The sequence below is a fragment of the Sander vitreus genome, chromosome 1, assembly GCF_031162955.1.
Source record: "Sander vitreus isolate 19-12246 chromosome 1, sanVit1, whole genome shotgun sequence".
NCBI classification, from domain to species: Eukaryota; Metazoa; Chordata; class Actinopteri; order Perciformes; family Percidae; genus Sander; species Sander vitreus.
The window spans coordinates 26,186,994-26,206,923 of record NC_135855.1 but is presented as its reverse complement, the minus strand read 5'-3'; the positions used below and the strand labels follow the sequence as shown (position 1 = coordinate 26,206,923).

Genomic DNA, 19,930 nt, shown 5'->3' with positions numbered 1-19,930 from the left:
CAACACAAGTGTGTTTTCTCTCAGGGGTATTTATTTCAGCAGACTCTACAGGGGCACTAACAGCCCAAACCTGACTTGCTTATGTTGTCCTTTTTAGTTAGATTTTTTTTTAGAATAATGAAGGGGATATAAGGCATTCAAAATGATTGTGGTATGAGTAAAACTAGCTTGTTTGTACACAGCACTCGGAACATTGATTCAATGTAATCTAATTTGTTTTTCATGTAGGAAAACGTGGTTCTGTAAATGTACTGTCGATTAAAGTATTGAAACCCTTGTGGAGAAGCTGCTTGTAGCTCAGTGAATTTACCCTGGAATGAAAGTAGGTCATAGGCTCCTGGCACACAGACGGGGTCGGAAAAGGTCACTGGGCCAGTTTTTTAATGTGAGTTTGAGAATATTTCATCAAAATGTGATGGTCTCCATGAACATGTAGTGCTTTACACACACACACACACACACACACACACACACACACACACACACACACACACACACACACACACACACACACAATGTGGTAGAGGGAAAAAGTAATGCCGCGTTCTATTTACCTTGGAACTCGGAAGCCGGTGCTGGGAATGACGTCATACCCGAGTTGAATGCGTCGGATTTTCATTGTTTTCATTAGCTCTAGCCCGGTTAGCTATTGTTAGCAATACCAGTTGATGACAACGCATTACGCCGTTTTTTTGTGCATGCAAACAGCGTAACAACATGTCCACAGATAGAAGTTGAACATGCCTGTGTGAACGACTGATTTAGTGACACAAATAAGACAGAAGTGCTTATAACTTTGTTACTGCAGCTTTTCACAACTGTTGATACAGGGGGCAGCCATGTTGGATTTTGAACTCTGGCTACTGCGAGGTTGTACGAGTTCCGAGCTCGTAAATCCGAGGTCAGGGGGCGCGTTTACGACTTTGACCTCGTTAAAACCGAGTTGCGAGGTAAATGGAACGCGGCATAACCATGTCTTAGGTAATTGGGCATGTTGGCCTGATGATGCTTTGTGTTTTTATTTTTCTCTCTTTGTCTGTCTCTTATCCTCTCTCCCTCTCTATTGGTTGCCTAGAGACCTGCAGTAGGATGCATGGAAATGGCAGGAAAAGGTCAGGTAAACCTTTGAGAAGTTAGTCATCCACTGTGTGGAGGTGTTAGTGGGTTTGCAGAGGATAGGGCAGAATGGTGATGGTGTTCTCAAGCACTCCACTACAACATGTTATCTTGCCCTGATCCATTTGCTATACGGTTGGAGTGACTGAGGTTAGTGGGTGCACTCCTAGTTGTGATGTCATCAAGTAGGAGTAATTAAAAGTCAGTTGTTTTGAACTCATTGTTGTAACTTAAACTCACCCTCGGCCTTAATCAAATAAAGACAAGAAAACGCTGGGAAATTTTGACTGTTCTTTGGTTTTTCAACTAATGATGTAACAACTAGATAGGTTTTTGTGATTGCACTATATGCTGTTTAATATTTGAGTTGGGTATGAATGTGCTGCACAACCCTTTCAACAGTTATTCAGTATGGTTTATTAAAAATGGCAACATGTAATGTAACATGCTAAAATGGTTTGTAATGGATCCAGACTGACCTAAGTAACCTGTTGCTTTATTCTCTTTCTCTGCAGGTATGGCCTCACAAGTCTTGGTCTACCCACCACACATTTATCAAACCCAGACAAGTGCCTTTAGCAGTGTGAAGAAACTCAAAGTTGAGCCCAGCAGCTGTGTGTACCATGAGAGGGCACACCTGTGGACTTATCTGAACAGCAGAACCCTTGGCATTGTGCACCTAACGAAACAAGCCCACTCGTTTGTGAACCGAGACTTGGCAGTGGGCGTGAAAGTGCGTGGAGGACAAGAGTACCCTGTGCAGACAGTGGTGGTGCGTGGTGTACAGAGACAGCAGCCCTGTAAAAGAGGAGGAGGACAAGGCCCGGCTGCGGCCCAGCAGCGACAGGACGCAGGGATTGTCCACTTGCAGGGCAAGGAGCAGCAGCAGACAGACACAGCAAGCGGGGGCAGCAGTGGAGCAACAGGGGCAGGAGGAGGGGGAAGGGGAGAGGGCTGCAGTGGAGGAGCTGAGGGAGGTGGAGAGGAGGAGGGTGACAGAGAAGAGAACTGTGGAGGTTTGAACTCAGCAGACAGCTCTCAGCGATGTGGGCTGAAACGTAAAAGTGAGGAGCTGGATAACCGAGGGAGCACCATGCAGATTGTGGAGGAATTGTCAATGTTGCCTGCCATGATGCAAACGACAAATGTGGGGAGCGCAACCATGACTGCGGCTGTGGGGGCTGGAGGGGGCCCCTCCAAACAGGGTGTAGGTGCAGCAGGAGGGACTGGAGGAGGGGATGGGGACTATCAGGTAGTACAGCATGAAGTCCTGTGTTCCATGAAGAATACATATGAAGTGCTGGATTTCTTGGGACGTGGCACATTTGGCCAGGTTGTAAAGTGCTGGAAGAGGGGCACGGGTGAGGTTGTGGCTGTAAAGATCCTGAAGAACCACCCTTCATATGCACGGCAGGGTCAAATCGAAGTTGGCATCCTTGCCCGTCTGAGTGGGGAGAATGCAGATGAGCACAACCTGGTGCGAGCCTTTGAATGCTTCCAGCACCGCAGCCACACCTGCCTGGTGTTTGAGATGCTTGAGCAGAACCTGTACGATTTCCTGAAGCAGAATAAGTTCAGTCCGCTGCCCCTAAAAGTGATCAGACCTGTGCTACAGCAGGTAGCTACAGCTCTGAAAAAGCTGAAGAGCATGGGTCTGATTCATGCAGATCTAAAGCCGGAGAACATCATGCTGGTGGACCCAGTGAGGCAACCCTACAGGGTGAAGGTGATAGACTTTGGCTCAGCCAGTCATGTGTCCAAAGCGGTGTGCTCCACGTACCTCCAGTCACGGTACTATAGGTGAGTACAAAAAAGAGATTTTTTTTCAAATTATTTTAACAAAGCAAGTTTGAGTTCAGTGCAATTCAAACTAATTTCAGTCTCTGTTGTTGTCCAGACTGCCATAGTTGGGTTAAAAAATGTACTTCCCCTAACAAAACAAGGAAATGTCTCCCATACTGCACAACATCCTGCCTGTTTAGGGGCCACATACCACACACTCTGAAATGTGACCCTGCTGTGTTTACCAGCAGACTACAAACTCATTGTTCATGTCCCTACTGCCTGGGAAAGAAAACTGTGTTCTGCAAGACTTTAAAACTATAAGAAAAGATTAAGTTTAATTGACTTTGTGGACATTTCTGGTGTTATTTGCATTTAGGGCGAAGCTGGCCTTAAGAGTTGAGAGGAATTACAGAGATTATGTTATGATAGGGAAAAAAATGGATAGGCAAATATTTGAAGACTGACATTAATACATGCATACAGTGTGAGCAGTTAGATTAAGATAAGAGAGGTTGGGAGAGAAATTACTTAATGCCATTCCAAACATGAATATACTGTTAAACCCAGTTCAGACTAAAGTTTACTAAAGTTTTAGAAAAATCGTTTTAGAACGTTTCAGGGAAATGTTGCAGCGGTGTGAACTGCTATGTCTCAGCTCGACTCAAGCCAGCTGGTGGTATTGCCTGTAACTCAGCATGTCAAGTCGCCAGTGGCTGGTTTTAGAACGAAAGGGACGTCACCTGTTTCAACAGCCAATCAACTCATAGCGAAGTCAGCCGGTCAAGTCAGTAACAAACTGTCAGCTGCTTGAAATGGCAGAGTTTGGGACAAAGGCTCAACGGGCACCCGCTAGCGAGTGGTCGAATTAGAGAGGGAATGAGGAGAGGAGCGCCACTGGAAGAAAGTGAATCGGAGAAATAAGAAGTTTTTCCATTTCATCACTTTTAGAAACGAACTGCAGCAGGTTTCTCACTATCCTCATACATATTTTTAATATACTACAAATAATATCCAGTTACAAAAAAGTAGGAAGTACAGAGAGTCATTGCCATGGAGATACAAGGTACACAGTTGCACAAGTGTAGGCTACAAAGTTCCAAAATGCAACATGTGTCATGCGCAGCGTCTCCTCCACTCGCACGCGTCACATTGGGCGTGCTGTATGGTGTAGCTTAAGTGCAACATGGAGCTTGAAGATGTAAAGGAAAAAAATAAAAACGGGAGAATTAACTTTGAGCAAGTTTGGAGGAAAGTCGGAGGTATGGAACCATTTTAAAAGTTGTGGGCAGTGACAACATATGTGTTGGCTTTGTCGAGTGCATTAAGTGCGGCACGCTGACCGCCTATGACAGCAAAAAAAAAAACGGGGACTTTGACGATGAACAGACACATGAAGCAGGCTTGTCATGGCAGAATAGACGATAGTCAGCCTTCAGTGTACTCCTTTGTTATTTCTCCAAGCATACCCCTGAGGGCGAGGCAAGCCCTCACAGAGAAATGCGTTGTTGTTTTTTTTTTTTTAACGTTTCTTCATTCGGATCCATTTGCGATCTATTCCATTCTGAATAAACAAACAACGCAGTTTACATGCGTCGGCCTTGTTGCGCTATTCATTAAGATAATTCTAAACAGATTTCTGTAGTTCAAACAACTCCGAATTGTAGTTGAGAACGTCAGTTATAACGGCCCACGTATTAAAAAAATGTCGGGTTTAAATCGGTCTCGGGCTCATAATTACAGTTAATGTATCGGGCCGTGCTCGGGTAGGGTCAGGCTTTATTTTTTGGGCCCAATCTAAGCTTTACTTTAGAGGTAAATGGAACGCAGCATAATGAGGATATAAAGTAAGCCTTTTTGCACTAATGGTCTCCTCAGATGATGTCCAGTAATTTACATGAGGTTTTGTGCAGAGCTTGATATAGTTAATGCTAGCAAGTAGGAGTGGCTTGACCAATGGTTGTTAAATAATTTGAATTCAAACCTTAGCAGCTGGTGTATTGATTTAACCGTAGTCATACCACAACTGACCCACTAGCTACAACATCATTACAGCTTCCTTTTAAAGGTGCTCTAAGCGATGTTGGGTGATGTCACTTCTTCGAAGTATTGTCAAACAAAACCGAGGCTAGCTCGCTCCTCCCTCCTCCTCATCCTGTCCCCTGCCCCTCCCTTCCGCGCACTAAACCGCGTTTTTTTTTACAGTGTGTTCAGGGGACAGGCAGCTAGCGGATAGTGAGGAGAGGTTTGCTGTATGTGACAAAATATGTTAAATAATAGGCCGAAAAAAACGCGTGACATCACTTAGAGCACCTTTTAACCTTTCCTATGGCACAAGGAATGAACCGTGACATTCAATATTTGCCAAGCGTCGATACAGTTAGGATAACTGCATTGTGTTGTCCCTCTGCTAGTGACCCACTGCTGGGAGGACACAGTGGTCCATATTGCGGCCCTAGCACTTTATTCGATCAATAGATCTTAACACTTCGGATGTAGTAGAAACTTAACTCTTGTGTTGTTTTCCCTTCAACCTTTCTGATATTTTTGACGCCTTTTTTTTGTTTTTGCTTTTTCCAACATTTTAAATTTAAAAAAAATTCTTCTACACATTTTCAGCGCTTATTTTTACATCCCATATTTTCTGATATAAAACAAAAAATTTAAAACGGGTCAATGTGACCCGAGGTCAACACAAGGGTTAACTGCAGGTTGTGACCCTTCAACATGTGCTGTCGCTGTCCAAAGCAAAAACTATTAGGAATGTCTGCATTTTAAGCCTCGTGGTCACAATTTCTTACAGCTTGACAAGATTAAGTCAATGGATTTTGTGGTACAAATTGATCTTGATTGATTTTATCTTAAGTCTTGGTTTCTGAGCCCGGGAAGAAGTAAGCAGGATGTATAAGCCACATTCAGGTCAGTGCTAGCTGTTTGTAGTGAAAGGCATTTGCATGGCATTTAAATAATTTTCACTGCCTGCACACTAAGCAAGTGCAGCAGTATGCTCCGCCAGGAATAAAAATGCTATCGATGAAAATAGATGATTTGATCTCTGTCTCTATTTGCATTTACTGTAGCTTTTCTTCACTGACTAAAGTAAGAAGACAATACTTGCTTTGACCCAGTGGAAAAATACACCTAATTATTGCATTCTCTTTTCATCCCACACATTATTCAATTCATCATTTTTGTGAATATTGTCGAATAGTATGCACTTTGTTTCGGGAAGTTGCTCAAAATAGAACTTTCGTGCTTTGCTGTACTTTTGCAGAGGAGGATGTGAACAGTGCAGCTGTTTTAACTCTTTTAACTCTCTTTAAACTTTGGTGACCAGCAGTTTCTCACAGGTGTTGCATGGTGTGTATTTTGATACACAGATGAAAGATGTTTGATAAATGAGTGACTTGGCGACAAATTTTATCCATAAGTTTAAAAAAAACAAATTATACGTACCATGATACTTGTTATAGGCTGAGGGACAGTTTCCTTATATTCATTATGGACTTCACTTTAGTAGATACTTCAGTATGTAATGTTATAGCTGAATATTTAGATTTTTTTTTCTGATTTGATTCTCCAGTCAGGACAAAGTTGTTTTTTTTTAAAGATTATTTTTTCGGGCATTTTAGGCCCCTATTTCCATAGGACAGATGAAGACATGAATGGGGAGAGAGAGGGAGAATGACATGCTGCAAAGGGCCCCGCAGGTCGGAGTCAAACCCGCGGCCGCTGCGTCGAGGAGTAAACCTCTATACAAGTGCGCCTGCTCTACCAACTGTGCTAACCCGGCCACAGGACAGATTTTGTTTTGATTACAAAACCCTAATAGATGAAAAATGCTTTGTAAAAATGTGTTTCCTCTGTAGTTTGTACCACATTGCAGACAGGAGTATGCAAAGCATACTTTGAGGGAACAGTGTTGCTGAGGCTAGGAGTGAAGGGTTGCTTAAAATAGTTCCTGGGATGCTGGCCAGTGGGCTTTGACTTCTATAGATGGTGAAGCACATAGGCAGCCAGAATGAAATAGGGACAGCTTGAAATACTAGAGAGCTCTCACTTAGTCACTCAAGGTCAACCAGCTCTAACGTCAGCTGTTTTGGTTTTCATATGTTCATTTAAGTTTGTGTGTGTGCACAGCATTAAATATTTGTTGGTCAGTAATCTAAATCTAATAATGTCAAACCAGCAAGTTTGACATTTACACCAGCCGCATCCACAATTTACAAGCACTAGGGCTGTAACGATACACTAAACCCACGATTTACTCAGTAAACGTAATACAACATTTTTTCTGCCACATGGCATCGTTTTGTCAATGATTACATGCCACTTTCCAACACAGTAATACAACATAGACCTTATTTATTTATATTGATTGATTTCAATATCGATCAATCCAACACCAAAGATTCTTTTGCACCTTAAAATAATGTTTCCAAGTTGGCCAGATTGGGTAGTGGATCTGTAGTTCGAATGAGACATAAGAATAATGGTAATGGTAACGGTAATGGACAATTCAGCTTCCAACCTGTAGGGGGACCGAAGAGGAAAAGTGCTTTGGTGCTTATTATAAAGGTGCTGGTTGACAAGTAGCTAATGCTAATGCTTGGTCTATAACGTTAGCTAATTCTTGGTGGGTAACATAAGATTACATTACAGATTCAACACGCTCAGTTATTTTTAGTATGATTGTTTTGACCATGGTTAACAACTCTGGGCTAACCCACAAATTCATCAGTAACGTTAACTGTATAGATAGACGACTAATCTAATGGTAATTTAGCCAGCTAGCACACCGCTGTCTGTCTGCCTCACTCTCCCGGCGCTGCAAGGCTTCAGTCGGGATGAGAGCTGACAACAGCCCCGGGGACACATCCACAGTCAGCCCCCAGCCAGCTAGCAGCCAGCCACTATCATTACAGCAATCCAAACCCAGTCAGCACTTAACTCCGGTGCTAAGGACACTAACGGCAGTTTACTGAACCGTTGGGAAATTGACCCAGGCATCCGAGTCAGAACAGCGGCCGTTTGTAACGTTACACCTCTGTTAGCGTTACACCTCTGTTAGCGTAACTGGTGTTCGTTCCGAAAATCTCCTCCCTGGAGAAAATCAAAACCAGTAAATTATTTCGATGTGGATGTCCTTTTACTTTTGTTGTTTTAATTATTTTAATTTTGCAGCATATTAAGAATGTATTGCATTAAACTAGCAGGAGCATTATTACAGTTCAAACGTTTTTGTTTGTGTTCCTATATCACATTTTAGCATATAATGGAAATTATGCTCTAGACTGTCCCAGATTAACCAGTACCAATACAAGCTGTAGTTCATTGTCTTTCACACATTAAATATTTGGATATTAACTTTTCCCTGAAAAGTGGGTCTGACATTTTTAAAGAATGAGCAAGTAATCATCCAGACAGTCTTTGGAAAACTTGTAGGCACACAAGCATCTCCCCTTTTATGAACTGTGTACTTCTTTGGGTTAGTGGGTAATTAGTGTTTTCAGGTATTTATATGGCCTAAGTAGCATGCCAAAGTAGCTTGCAATCTGTTATTTAGCAAGAACCTATATTATACATCAGTTAGTTCTCATGATGGTGTTTTTTTTAACATCTTCTACTTAATTAACAAAATGTAGTCATTTGGTGTTCAGTCCACTTTAATGTGTCAAATCAGTATCCAATGATGAAAACACTTTTTTTTTTTTACTTCAAATTGGATCTGTGACGGAAGCAACTCCCTTGAGGTTTACAAGAATATCTCAAACGTGTGTGCACATGCTAAAGGCTCATTGCTGATCACTTCTCGTTGTTGTGCCAATCTGTGCTACGTGCTGACATACACTGCTTCATATTTCCACCAGCAAATTACACTGCCAATGTTCGCATTGTTTTAATAAAATATGTTGTTACTGGTATAAATAACAATAACTAGTGCAGTTACCAGAGCAGCTAATGCATCTTGTTATGGTATTTTGCAAAGATGCACATTTGTTGTTACATTAGGCTACATTAAATGTGTGCAAACTCAACTCAGCGAGCACTTCATTGTTGGCTTTTGCCAGCATGTTATGGTACAAATATTGAATAATTTTATAGTTTGAATAATTCTGCAGAATTAATGATAATACCACAGTGGGCAGACACAGTTCAGCATAATGTGCTGTGATACTAATGCTTCAAAATACTATCCCTTCTGGCATGCCTATTTTATTTGGTAGTTTAACAAACCATTCAAACATAATAACAGAAAAGTAAAACTGCAGAAAGTGCTTCAAATTCCAGAAAGCCTGTATGTCCTTGAGGGTGTTTTCATAAATGGTAAGTTGTGAGACTTCACCTTGAAAATTGCATCATTCACTAAGGCTGTGCAGTTGGCAACAATAAGCAAAGGTAATTGTTGTCAGGGCTGTACATTGCTGATAGCTTGCTCCTTTTACCATGTATTCTGGTAAATGTTTGGCTTAAAATAGATTTCAGTTGATTAATAAGCTGTGGGTTGTCTGTCAGCTTTGTTTTATTTTTTCCTCATAAAATTACAAAAGCATGTACATCAAATAAAAGTAATTGCTCCTTAAGCTGTACATGCTACGTTTACTATAGCCTTTACATGACATCGGTCAAGGAATTCCATATAGTTGTGCAAGAAAAAAAAATGCTTTTATTTGTTTCTGTTTTCTAAAATTGACCCTTATGGGTTTTTAAGATAATTTGTTGGGGCTTTTCTGCCTTTAATTGATAGGACAGGTCAGATATGAAAGGGGGAGAGAGGGGGAAGACAAGTGCCGCTGGTTGGATTCAAACCCTGGGCCTCTGCGTCGAGGAATAAACCACATATTGGTGCAATCCACCAGGTGAGCTACCCGGGTGCCCCCCCCCCTTATGTTTTTTTAATTAGGCCTACCCTCAGGCAAGGGTGGTTCTTATCTTGTCCAGAGCCAGCTGAATTCAAAATACTTTAAACTGCAATGCTATAGTGCAGAAGCTCAGTCCACCTGAACTGGAAAATGAAGTCCTTCATTAACACTGGCTTCATGTCAGCAGCACATTGAATGCAACTCATGATTTAGATTAACGATTTTAAGTTCACAATACGATTTTCTTGCGATTTGTTTAATTTAAATTTTTTATTTTTTATTTACAGAATGAAATTTCCCTTTTATTTATATAAACTGTGAAAAACAGCAGATGTCCTTTTTAAAAGTGCAACTGAAATAGCATTTCATCTTAAATAACAACAAATAAATAAAAAGATTAAAGAAATGCTTGTTTGCAAAGGCCATATGGTTACATTTAAATTATTTATTTAAAATGTAATAGCAATTATTTATAACAACTTTTTTCACCAGTCATTTGCTGTTAAACAACAAAAATAAGAAACATTAGATGGCAGAAGGGGATTTTACAACAACATTGAACGCAACACAAGTTTACGATGCCGGACCCAAATGCAACACTCCCTTCACTGTTGTTTATCCGACAATGTCCATGCTGTCTCAAAGTGCAGCTAGTCTCCTCTCTGTCTTTAGTTGCAGACTGTTGTACGTCCCGGTGTTGGAATCCTTTCCAGTGAAATACAGTCACACTTTACACCGTTTAGCTGTCAGCATTTTAACCGTGTTTAAGCCAGCTAACGTTAATAGCTAACGGTAGGCTAACGTTACCTGCTGTATGTTAACTAGCGTCACGACCTAGGTTGTTGCATCGCGATTGATTTAAAAAAAAATCTCAACCGGTTGTAATCTTTACACGTTTTAATTGATTTTTAACCGATTCACAATGCATCGTTACATCCTTAATGGTTAACATCTGTAAAACTGCCTTTGCTTCACTACCTCTGTGTTCCACTGAATAATGCAGAATACCATGGGTGTGTGGAATTACAGTTCCTGGAAGAGACGTGTGGTAAAGCTCCATTCTTTCATCGTGGAGTCACCATGTAGTCAGTTTGTCTTTGTGGCTGAGCTTATGCCAACTGCAGTGTAGCCCAAACTAGTTTATTTATTAGAACAAGTTTACTCAAATGCCTGCGTAAGCATGCAATGACAATTACCCCCCCCCCTTATGTGTAGTCACCTTTATTTGCTGTTCTCTGTGTGAGCCGGATTCCACTTTACACTTGATTCCTCCCTGTGAGAACAGAGCAGAGAGGATCAGAGCACTATTTTTGGAGTGTGAGATAATGGCCATGAATAAGAAATGGAGATGGAGATAATTTCTCTGCTCTGCCATGGCCCTTCTTGCAAAGAATAAGACTCGTTTCTACTGTTTCTTCAGGTGAGATAAAAATAAGATGCATCTGAAGAAAAAAGCACTTACCAGAAATGCCTATCAAAGGAGTACTGACATTTTGGGAAATATGCTTGTTTAATATCTCCAGTCAAAGAAGATTAATATCAATTTTGTATCTGTGCAGTACGTACAGTATGAAGATATGTCTGGGGTATATTTAGCCTAGCTTGACACTAAATACTAGAAGCAAAGGAAACAAAATTTTCAAAAGTTAATAATACACTTTCAACAGGACAGTGTGCAAAGCTGGCTTCCTTGCTATGTGAAGAGGACTATTGACATCATTGGTGCTGTATTGATGGAAGAAGGGAAGCAGCTGTTTGAGATGGAGAAAACAATTGAACTTGTTGACCAGGGAAAGACTTGTTTTCATTGGTCAGAGCTATCCACAAAGGAGCAGTAAAATATATTGGAAGCTTCAGGCTGTGAGGAGGATCAGAAATGGCAACCAAATTGTACCATTACTCTTACCTGTTTTAGTTTGTGATTGTTGCTGAATATCATACCTGCAGTGTGGGCGGGTTATACTTGGCACCGTCGAGTGCCCGTGCTCGGCCTGCTGTTACTGCTGTGCTCAGCATTGTGCATTACGGCATGTTAGTGATGGTTTCCATTAAAGACAAGCCAGCACCCAATGCAGCGTTTGCTATTCTCAGTCAGGTTTTGTTCTGTAGTGAACTCACCAAAACCAAATGTTACATAGTACACCATGTCAAAATCATTAAAAGCACAGGTAGTTAAAAAAAAGTATTCATAAGATTATTGAAACTATTTTCAACTTAATCAGCATCTCTAAAATTCGATGGTATACAGTGATGGAAAGGTTGGAAAGTGAGCTGTGAACTGGGGAGTTTTGAAAAGGGCATCTGACAATGCTGTTAGCAGGCACAGAAAGCTCTTTGAAGATGCTTATTTTTGCCCTCTGCTGCCTCTGGACGTGTTTTTCACTGATAACGCATGAGGCTCTATGGAAACCTTTAAACACAGTGATATTGATTGCAACTGTAGTCTCCCTTCCAACGTTCATTTCCAACCTTTGAACAGTGATGATATTGTAGACAACTCTTGTCTCACTCACAGTCATTCATTTCCAACCTTTAACCAGCGCAGCAGTATCCGTCACCAGACCTGATGTGCACCCCTCTGTCTTTTGGCATGTTCAGTTTTCATACAAAGATATACATTTATTTGCAGCACATTGAAGAATAGAACATTAATGTTTTGCGTGTTTGGAAAAATGAAGTTGGTTTTTGGATGAATAACTGCCTGTTTAGGTGCAGCTATTTGGCATTGGGTCATTGAATAGGATAATTGCAGTTTTGTCTGCGTGTTAAACTTGACCTTAATTATGTTATTCCACAAGTTATCTAAAAGGTGCTCATGTACAGGTGCTTTATCATTTGTCTTTGAGTTTGTGCTTGTTTAGGAACACATATTCATGTATTGTCTATAGCCATTTTATTCCTGTTAAGTGTCACAGCGGGAGTCTATCCGTGCAAAGCATAGTCAGTCACCATGCTCATCTTTTTGTTGTCTCACCTGTCAGTTTCCTCCAGAGCTCTTGCATGTGGTAGTGAACAGTCACGAGGCTTCTGCTCCTGTAGCATTCAGTGGCCCTCAGCTTTTACTTCATATCCTAAGGATGGAAAATATATTTGGTTTCACAGGAAGATGTTTGAGTTGGGTTAATTTGGCATGCAGCCATGGCAACAAGAGAGGGAGAACTGCTGTTTTTTGTTTGGCTCTCTTTATTTCACTTGATTTTTACATGTTGCACTGCTATTGTGCATTCAGAAGGTAAAAGGAGGAACAAAAGCATATTAAAGACAAATGAGGAGCTAAACATAAGATGACTCCTGAATGTTCTATTCCTTCCTTCTCTTGGTCCCTGTCCTTGTTAACAGCTTCAGGTTTTATTTTGTACATCAGCACACGGGTCCACTACGTGACAAACCCTATGTAGCGTACCACGTATGTGCATATTTCGACAGAGTGACCGTGTTAGTGAAGAAATGGATAGAGACAACTAAACGGAACGAATCAGAGAAGCGAAAGAAAAGTTGTGTCCTGTTCTCTTTATTTATGTTATTCTGTCCAACCATTAAAACATGTCCTGTTCTGTAGACATGGTCCTTATTTATTTATTTATTTATTTATTTATTTATTCATGTTGTACCAGTCCAATATAACTGTCAGTTGAAATAAACCTTGTGTTGTAAGAAAGCTTGTTTTATTTGTTATGAATCTATTTTGATGTGTTTTCCCATAACTTTTGTAATTTTGTATATGTTTAAAAATATTGAAATTAATATCTATATCGCAATATTCATAATCAATATCGCAGTGTCACATTTTGTCAATATCGTGCAACCCTAGTCCTGATGAATGCAATTGTGTTGATATCTAGCTTCTCTCTCCTCCAGGGAAAACCTGTTCCTTAAAAATAGGACACGCCTGTGAGGCGGAAATGGTTGGCATAACTGCCTGGTTGGTTTTCCGCTGCTATGTTGCCTACTGCACCAGCTGTTGTGTGCATTTGTTTGGACCATGTGATAAATAAGTCTCTAAAACTTATTTTAGCAGGTCTTAAATTTGCTGTTGCTATCCATATGTCCCACACCATTCAGTCCCATATGGCTTCAAAGACATCAGAGTAGTTGTCTCAGGATTGCCTTAGTTGGTATGTCCAGCTTTCGGAAATAGTCATCTTAGTCATTAGAGCTAATTGTCTTGAAATCTCATCCTAGTCGTTCTTTAGATTATTTAAATCCTCTGGATTCCTTCATGATGGAAAATAGTTTGTTGAGGGTGGGCTTTATCTTGTGTATATCCTGAACGGAAGTGAAATGATAGGTCAATCACTCATGTTTCTCTCACATCATTTTTAGCTGAGTTATTCTGAGCAATGCTATCATATATATGTAGGCAAATAGGAAATAAGGGCATAACTTGTCATACTTGTTATCATATCAGGGTCTCAATATATTTGTATTAATACAATTATTAAGATTATAAACAATGTTGAATTATCCCCCCAGCCCTGTTGTTGCATAAAATAAGGAATGGAAGGAAAATGTCACATAACATCCCTCATCATTTTGGCCAATTCACTGCATCTACACAGAGCCTACACTGTAGCCTACGTGGATGGCTTACGCCGTAGTGAGGATTTATACTTGTGTGCTGGTGTGTCTGTGTCATTCTAGACTTGCACTACTGTCTGTTCAAAGTAAATGAAAAGAAATGTATCCTTATGCATTTGAGATTTTTTTCAGCTGTGCCAAACTCTCACCGAACCATATCTCCTAAACTGGGGTATGAACCAAACCGTGACTTCTGTGTACCGTTACACACCTACTAGTCTTTATAGGTTTAACTAGTGCAGTGCCCGTTCAAAACATGCCTGTTCTGAAGGGGACAATTGCGTGCTGCTTGCAGCTTTCTGGAAAACCGCTCATCTCATGAACTTCACACTCACAAAAAATTCTTTATTAGATTCCTTCCTTTGAATCTGTTTACATCCGCACAACCGCAACGTCTTTTGCACCAGCCGGACAGAGTGATTCCTGCCTGGAGTGACTTACTCACAGAGCTTCCTGCCTTTATGGTGTTTCATATATTCAGCATGTCTTACATGTATTACTGCTGACCGGCTTGCGTCAGCACTAGCCATCCCCGAGACATGGTATTACAGTGCTATTATGGAGTTGACTTGAAGTAACACTGAGCCAGTAAATAGGTGTAGAGGTAGTGACCGACTGTGATACAACAGCCTGTCAAAGCTCTTGTACCGGCCTGGCTGACCTGCTAACCCACTGACTCAGCCTGCTGACGTTTAGCTAGGTAACTCTCACGCACAACACTGACTTACGTACTTAGAGATAAGAATTTTGACTGATTTAATACAGTTAAAAACAATACGTATTTTAAAAAAAAAGGAATTAAAAAGGTTGCTGCATGGTTAAATGAAAATAGACTATACAATTTATTTCTTAACTTCTAGTTTACTTGCTAGTGCAAAGTTAGTACAAGCAAGTCGTGCGTTTGAAGCTCTTTTTCTTCTTCCTTTTGCTGAGTTTGTGGCTCTCGGCTGGACGGCGCGCACACCAGAGAGCTACATGCCACTATATCGATGAGGACCGGTGGGTTAAGTCTATATCCTACACACAAAGTATGCCAAACAGACAACTGACATCCTCGCAGGTGGATTTGGTGGACAGCTGTGAGGTTGTCAGATGTGTGTCTGCCTGGCATACTTTGTGTGTAGGAAGGCCAATTTAAACTGCCAGTGTTGGTTACGCAGACGCGCAAGAGGTTCCAGGAAAGTGGCTGCATGTGTTCCGGTACAAGTCTGCAGCTGTCTGCGGAACATGTGTATGACCCTCGGCTAAACTGGGACTCAGTTGCCTGCTTGTCAGATAATGGTGACTGGCCAGTTAACAAGGTTCGGCTATCGGTCAGAAAAAAATCGAAATTGGCATCCCTACTAACAAGTCACTTGGCACCGATACACATGTACCACAAATTCCCATCTGACTCGCCATAAATGGGAATTCCACAACATTATTATACATTATATTTGCTCAGGTAATCAGCACCAGTCTACACAGCCCAAAAGCAATACAGTATTGTCAGTATCAGTAGTGAAATTGAGAAAAATGGTTTTAAGGTGAAAAAAATGACTCTATAGCTTTTATGTAAACACTTAAATGCTTAATTATTATAAATAATAAATTACAAACAAAATATATCAAAGGAGTTTATATTCTTATGTATGTTAGTGTTTAGTGGATGGTTTATGATTGTGTAGTGTTTGTTACAGAGCTCTAAAGAGGTAAAGACAGCACAAAAACATATTTAACCATCTTTATATGAACCATTCTGTACGAGTATATCACTGTTTAATAGTTTCATATTACATGTTATTATTGTGTGACCTTAGACTAACAGTTGTGTGTTTTTGTCCGTTCACAGGGCTCCAGAGATTATTTTGGGATTGTCGTTTTGTGAAGCCATAGACATGTGGTCCTTAGGCTGTGTCATAGCTGAACTTTTTCTGGGCTGGCCCCTTTACCCTGGGGCCCTGGAGTACGACCAGGTAAACAACCATCTTCTCCCCAGCACTCACTTTTTAGCTGCAATTGGCTCTTGTTTATCATTGTTTGGGAAGTTTCCGCTTTTCAATCCCTCCTGTGGGCCTTCTGCTATCCTCTGTTTTCTGTTCTATATGCAACGTATCCCAGCATCTCCTACTTCTGGTTCCAACTTCTATGACTCAATCTCTCCCCTACTGGTTTGCTCTGGCGCAGTGGGCCTTCCTTCCATTTATAGGTTTTACCGCCTTTTCTCCCATAGGTCAGCCCCCCCCCCCCCTTACACTTTGCAATCAAAGCAACCCAGAGGTGTGGGTTCGGTGTGTTTCTTAGTTTGCATTCAATCCAGCTTTGTATTACAGGCGTGCCTTCAGGTTACTGACACAGACATGGCTCCCACATTGGCATATGTGATCCATGACCACGTGTGGGGAAGATGCTGACAAAGCCATAAAAAGGCAGACATAGAGGTTTAGCAGCAGAGTTAAGTACTTATGGCTTGAAGCTAGGACAATAATGCAACATTGTCACAGTGTGTACAGTAGGAAAACTTTAAACAAGTTATTATATTCTGTGTGAGATAGACTTAATGGCGTTTTAAGGGTACTGAAGGGATTTTCTTTTGTAGGACGACATGGATAGAAAGGAGAGGAAACTTTTGAGGTTTAGGGAAAGAAAAACCTTTGTCCATAATTACACACGGAAAGAAAGACAGAGATGGATTGTTTAAATGAAGGAAGAGACTGATGGCTCAAGTGACTTACAGTAACAAATTAGTGCAGCATTTTCTGCTTCCTTGGTGACGTACGTACCCTGAGGATTGTATCAGCTGGTGTCTGTGACAGTGAGCAGAAAGGCATATTATTGTGATTGATGGTATGTCTATTAAGAGCTGTTGGACGTCTGCCCCTCCCAGTGGAGCACTGACAGTGTCTTCACAGGACTAGACTGAGCTGGGCTTATGTTGAGCTGCTTTCCCCTGCCCTGGAGCCCTATCTACTCAAAGCCTGCCAACAGAGCCTCAGTCAGATCCTGTTTGGTCCCATGCAGCACCCTACATTACAGCACTCAGCCCCACTGCACACTCCACTCATACCAAAGTATTTTTATGGCCTGGCATCATTTTTCACTCTCCCTAGGACTGAGACAGGAGAGATAACTCAACACCTCCGAAAGAGATTTGACTTGCACCATCAGTCTAAATATGATGAATCTGTTTTTGCACGAGCCAGTCAGCATGTCGCAAAGCTGCTTTAGAGATATCTGGGGGGAGCCTCCTCGATTTAGTAAGGGACTGCTTGGAGCTGATGGGGTTGACAAGGGTGGATGGGATAAAGTTGTCATAGATAAGGAGTGTAAGAGACAATACAATAAAAAGCAAGATAACAGGTGAGAAGGAACCTGTAGAATGAAGTAAGTATCAGATAGAGATCAACGTCTGCTGTATGTAAATGGTTGACTTTGAATTCATGTACAGTGTAAACACGGGTACTGGATTGTGTTAGAGGGCTTGAGTAATCTATAGAGAGAAAACAGAAGTATGTCACATTAGGTTTCAGCCTGTTGGATCTTGCACCACTCCTGTTACTGTCTATTGTTGTCTGCTGATTAAAATACCTGCAGTGAATGTTAAGCTCTGGATGTTCTCTGGGATGTCTGAACTTCCCACCCTGCCCCATTTTAGCAGAATGGTTATGTAGTAGAGTCGGAAGCACATCCTGGAGGATCCCTGTTCTTGTTGTGTGCCTTTGAGTAATATACTGAATCCCTGTGCTGTGGCTACACTATGCTTTACCACCCACCCAACATAGGAAATACTGTCTCTCTTTGCCATGCACCATGCATGTGCAGGGTATTCAATTTGGTCATAGATGACCAATGAATGAGAAAAGCAGACCGTGCAGGAGCATAGGACTAAAGACGAAAATATATTTTATTTGGGATTCTGGTGTTCTGGAGGCTTTAATCTCATAATGAGACAAGAATGTCATCGTCCATCGTGATGTTTCATTGTGGACATCGTCATATGCCAATTCATCGTACAACCCTAATCAGTCCTTCAAACTTCAAAATAGAAAGCTTGTAAATTAGTTTCGCCAAAAATAAAAAGCCAACTGACTGCATGTCAGTAAACACCTAGACAGCTGACTGCTAGTGTGAAGTGTCATCCAGGGGCCACAGGGTGGTCTGGCTGGAGCTGACTGCCCCCCCCCCCACCTCTCAAAAAAACAAAAAAAAAACAACCTTCTTCCCCCTTTTCTTCTTCTTATCTTTCTGCAAGGGGTCTTGTTCCATGCCACACAGCATATTGTATTTATAACTCTGGCTGCTCCTCCTCCCTTCCTCCCCTCTCCTTACCTCATCCCCCAGTCACACCATATTTTACTTCACTAGTACAGCACGAGGCTGCTCACCTCTTTGATGCGACAAACCTCACGATTCAGCCAGTGTCTCATTATGAGTGGCTATGATTAGCCCATGTGCTGTCTTGGGTATGACTCCATTCCCCATATTTTTCATGATCCCCTCTTTACGCTCTCTATCTCTTGCTTCCTCAGGCACCGTATAAGTAGTGCAACCATGGGGGTCAGTGCACGCTATTGCAGAGACCAAAGTTATGTGTGCTCTTTTCTTTTTTTCTTTGGGGCTCGGCCTAGCTGGCAACCTGGAGGATCTTTAAGAATAAGAGGATGTAGGCAGGGTCACTGGAAGCAAAAAGGATTTGGTTTAGTGGGGGTCAGGAGGAATCTTTCTGTTTATAAGCTGGCGCAAACTAGGGCTGCAGCTAACGATTCTCGATTAATCGAATAGTTGTTTGGTCTATGCAATGTCAGAAAATGGTGAATCATTTCAATCAGTGTTTCCCAAAGCCCAAGATGACGTTCTCAAATGTCTTGTTTTTTTCCACAACTCGAAAGATATTCAGTTTACTGTCAGAAGAGTGAAGAAACTAAAAAATATTTTTAGTCACACTAATCGAATCTTTGCAGCTCTAGCACAAACTACTATACTATAAGAGATTAATTGTACAATGGGTAGGTAGGAGTGTGTACATTATTCCAAGCTGAGATGTACATGTGTAATTTATTACAGTGAGGGATATCATTGAAATAGATCTTTTATGGTGTTTATTGTTATCTGGTCTGCCATAAAATAAATGCTCCCTGTACTTCCTGTCTGCTCTGCAGCAGGCCCCAGCTCGCTAGATATTTGTTTTGTGGAGCAGTAGCTTTGCACCAGCGACCTCGCTGGTTTGTGAGATCTCTGCAGAGACACGCCTTCCAGGAAAAATAAGGGTTTTCCCGTCACAAGAATTTTCCCACCCACACATACTGGCTGTGTTGTTTTTTGTGTCTGTTTCTGTTTATATGATGTTGCAGAACTACAGCACAGCTATATTATGAACATGAAAGGAGGGGAATTTAGTCAATGTATCTTCAGGGTAAAGTTTGTTGGACAATGTCAGAAATCCTTGACTATTATGAATAGTGAATGTGAAAGACAGAAAATGAGAGAGAGAGAGATTTTGGTTGGTAAATCAGCATGTACTGTGAAAAGGAAAGAGCAAATCCAAAACGGAGACATGGACAGTGTGCACCCTATCTTGCACCCGGCGCGGCGCAAAGCCGGACACAAAGCCC

The 19,930-nt window shown here is 41.3% G+C and overlaps 1 protein-coding gene across 4 annotated transcripts in view; it reads left to right on the top strand.

The window, feature by feature from the left end:
* hipk3b (homeodomain interacting protein kinase 3b) overlaps window positions 1-19,930 on the top strand; it is a 43,646-nt gene that overhangs the window by 9,009 nt on the left and 14,707 nt on the right. For all 4 annotated transcript variants that reach the window (XM_078250355.1, XM_078250336.1, XM_078250345.1 and 1 more), the window contains exons 2-3: window positions 1,632-2,916; window positions 16,171-16,294. In XM_078250355.1, the coding sequence (XP_078106481.1) occupies window positions 1,632-2,916; window positions 16,171-16,294 (1,409 nt within the window). The remainder of the gene's footprint in view (window positions 1-1,631; window positions 2,917-16,170; window positions 16,295-19,930) is intronic.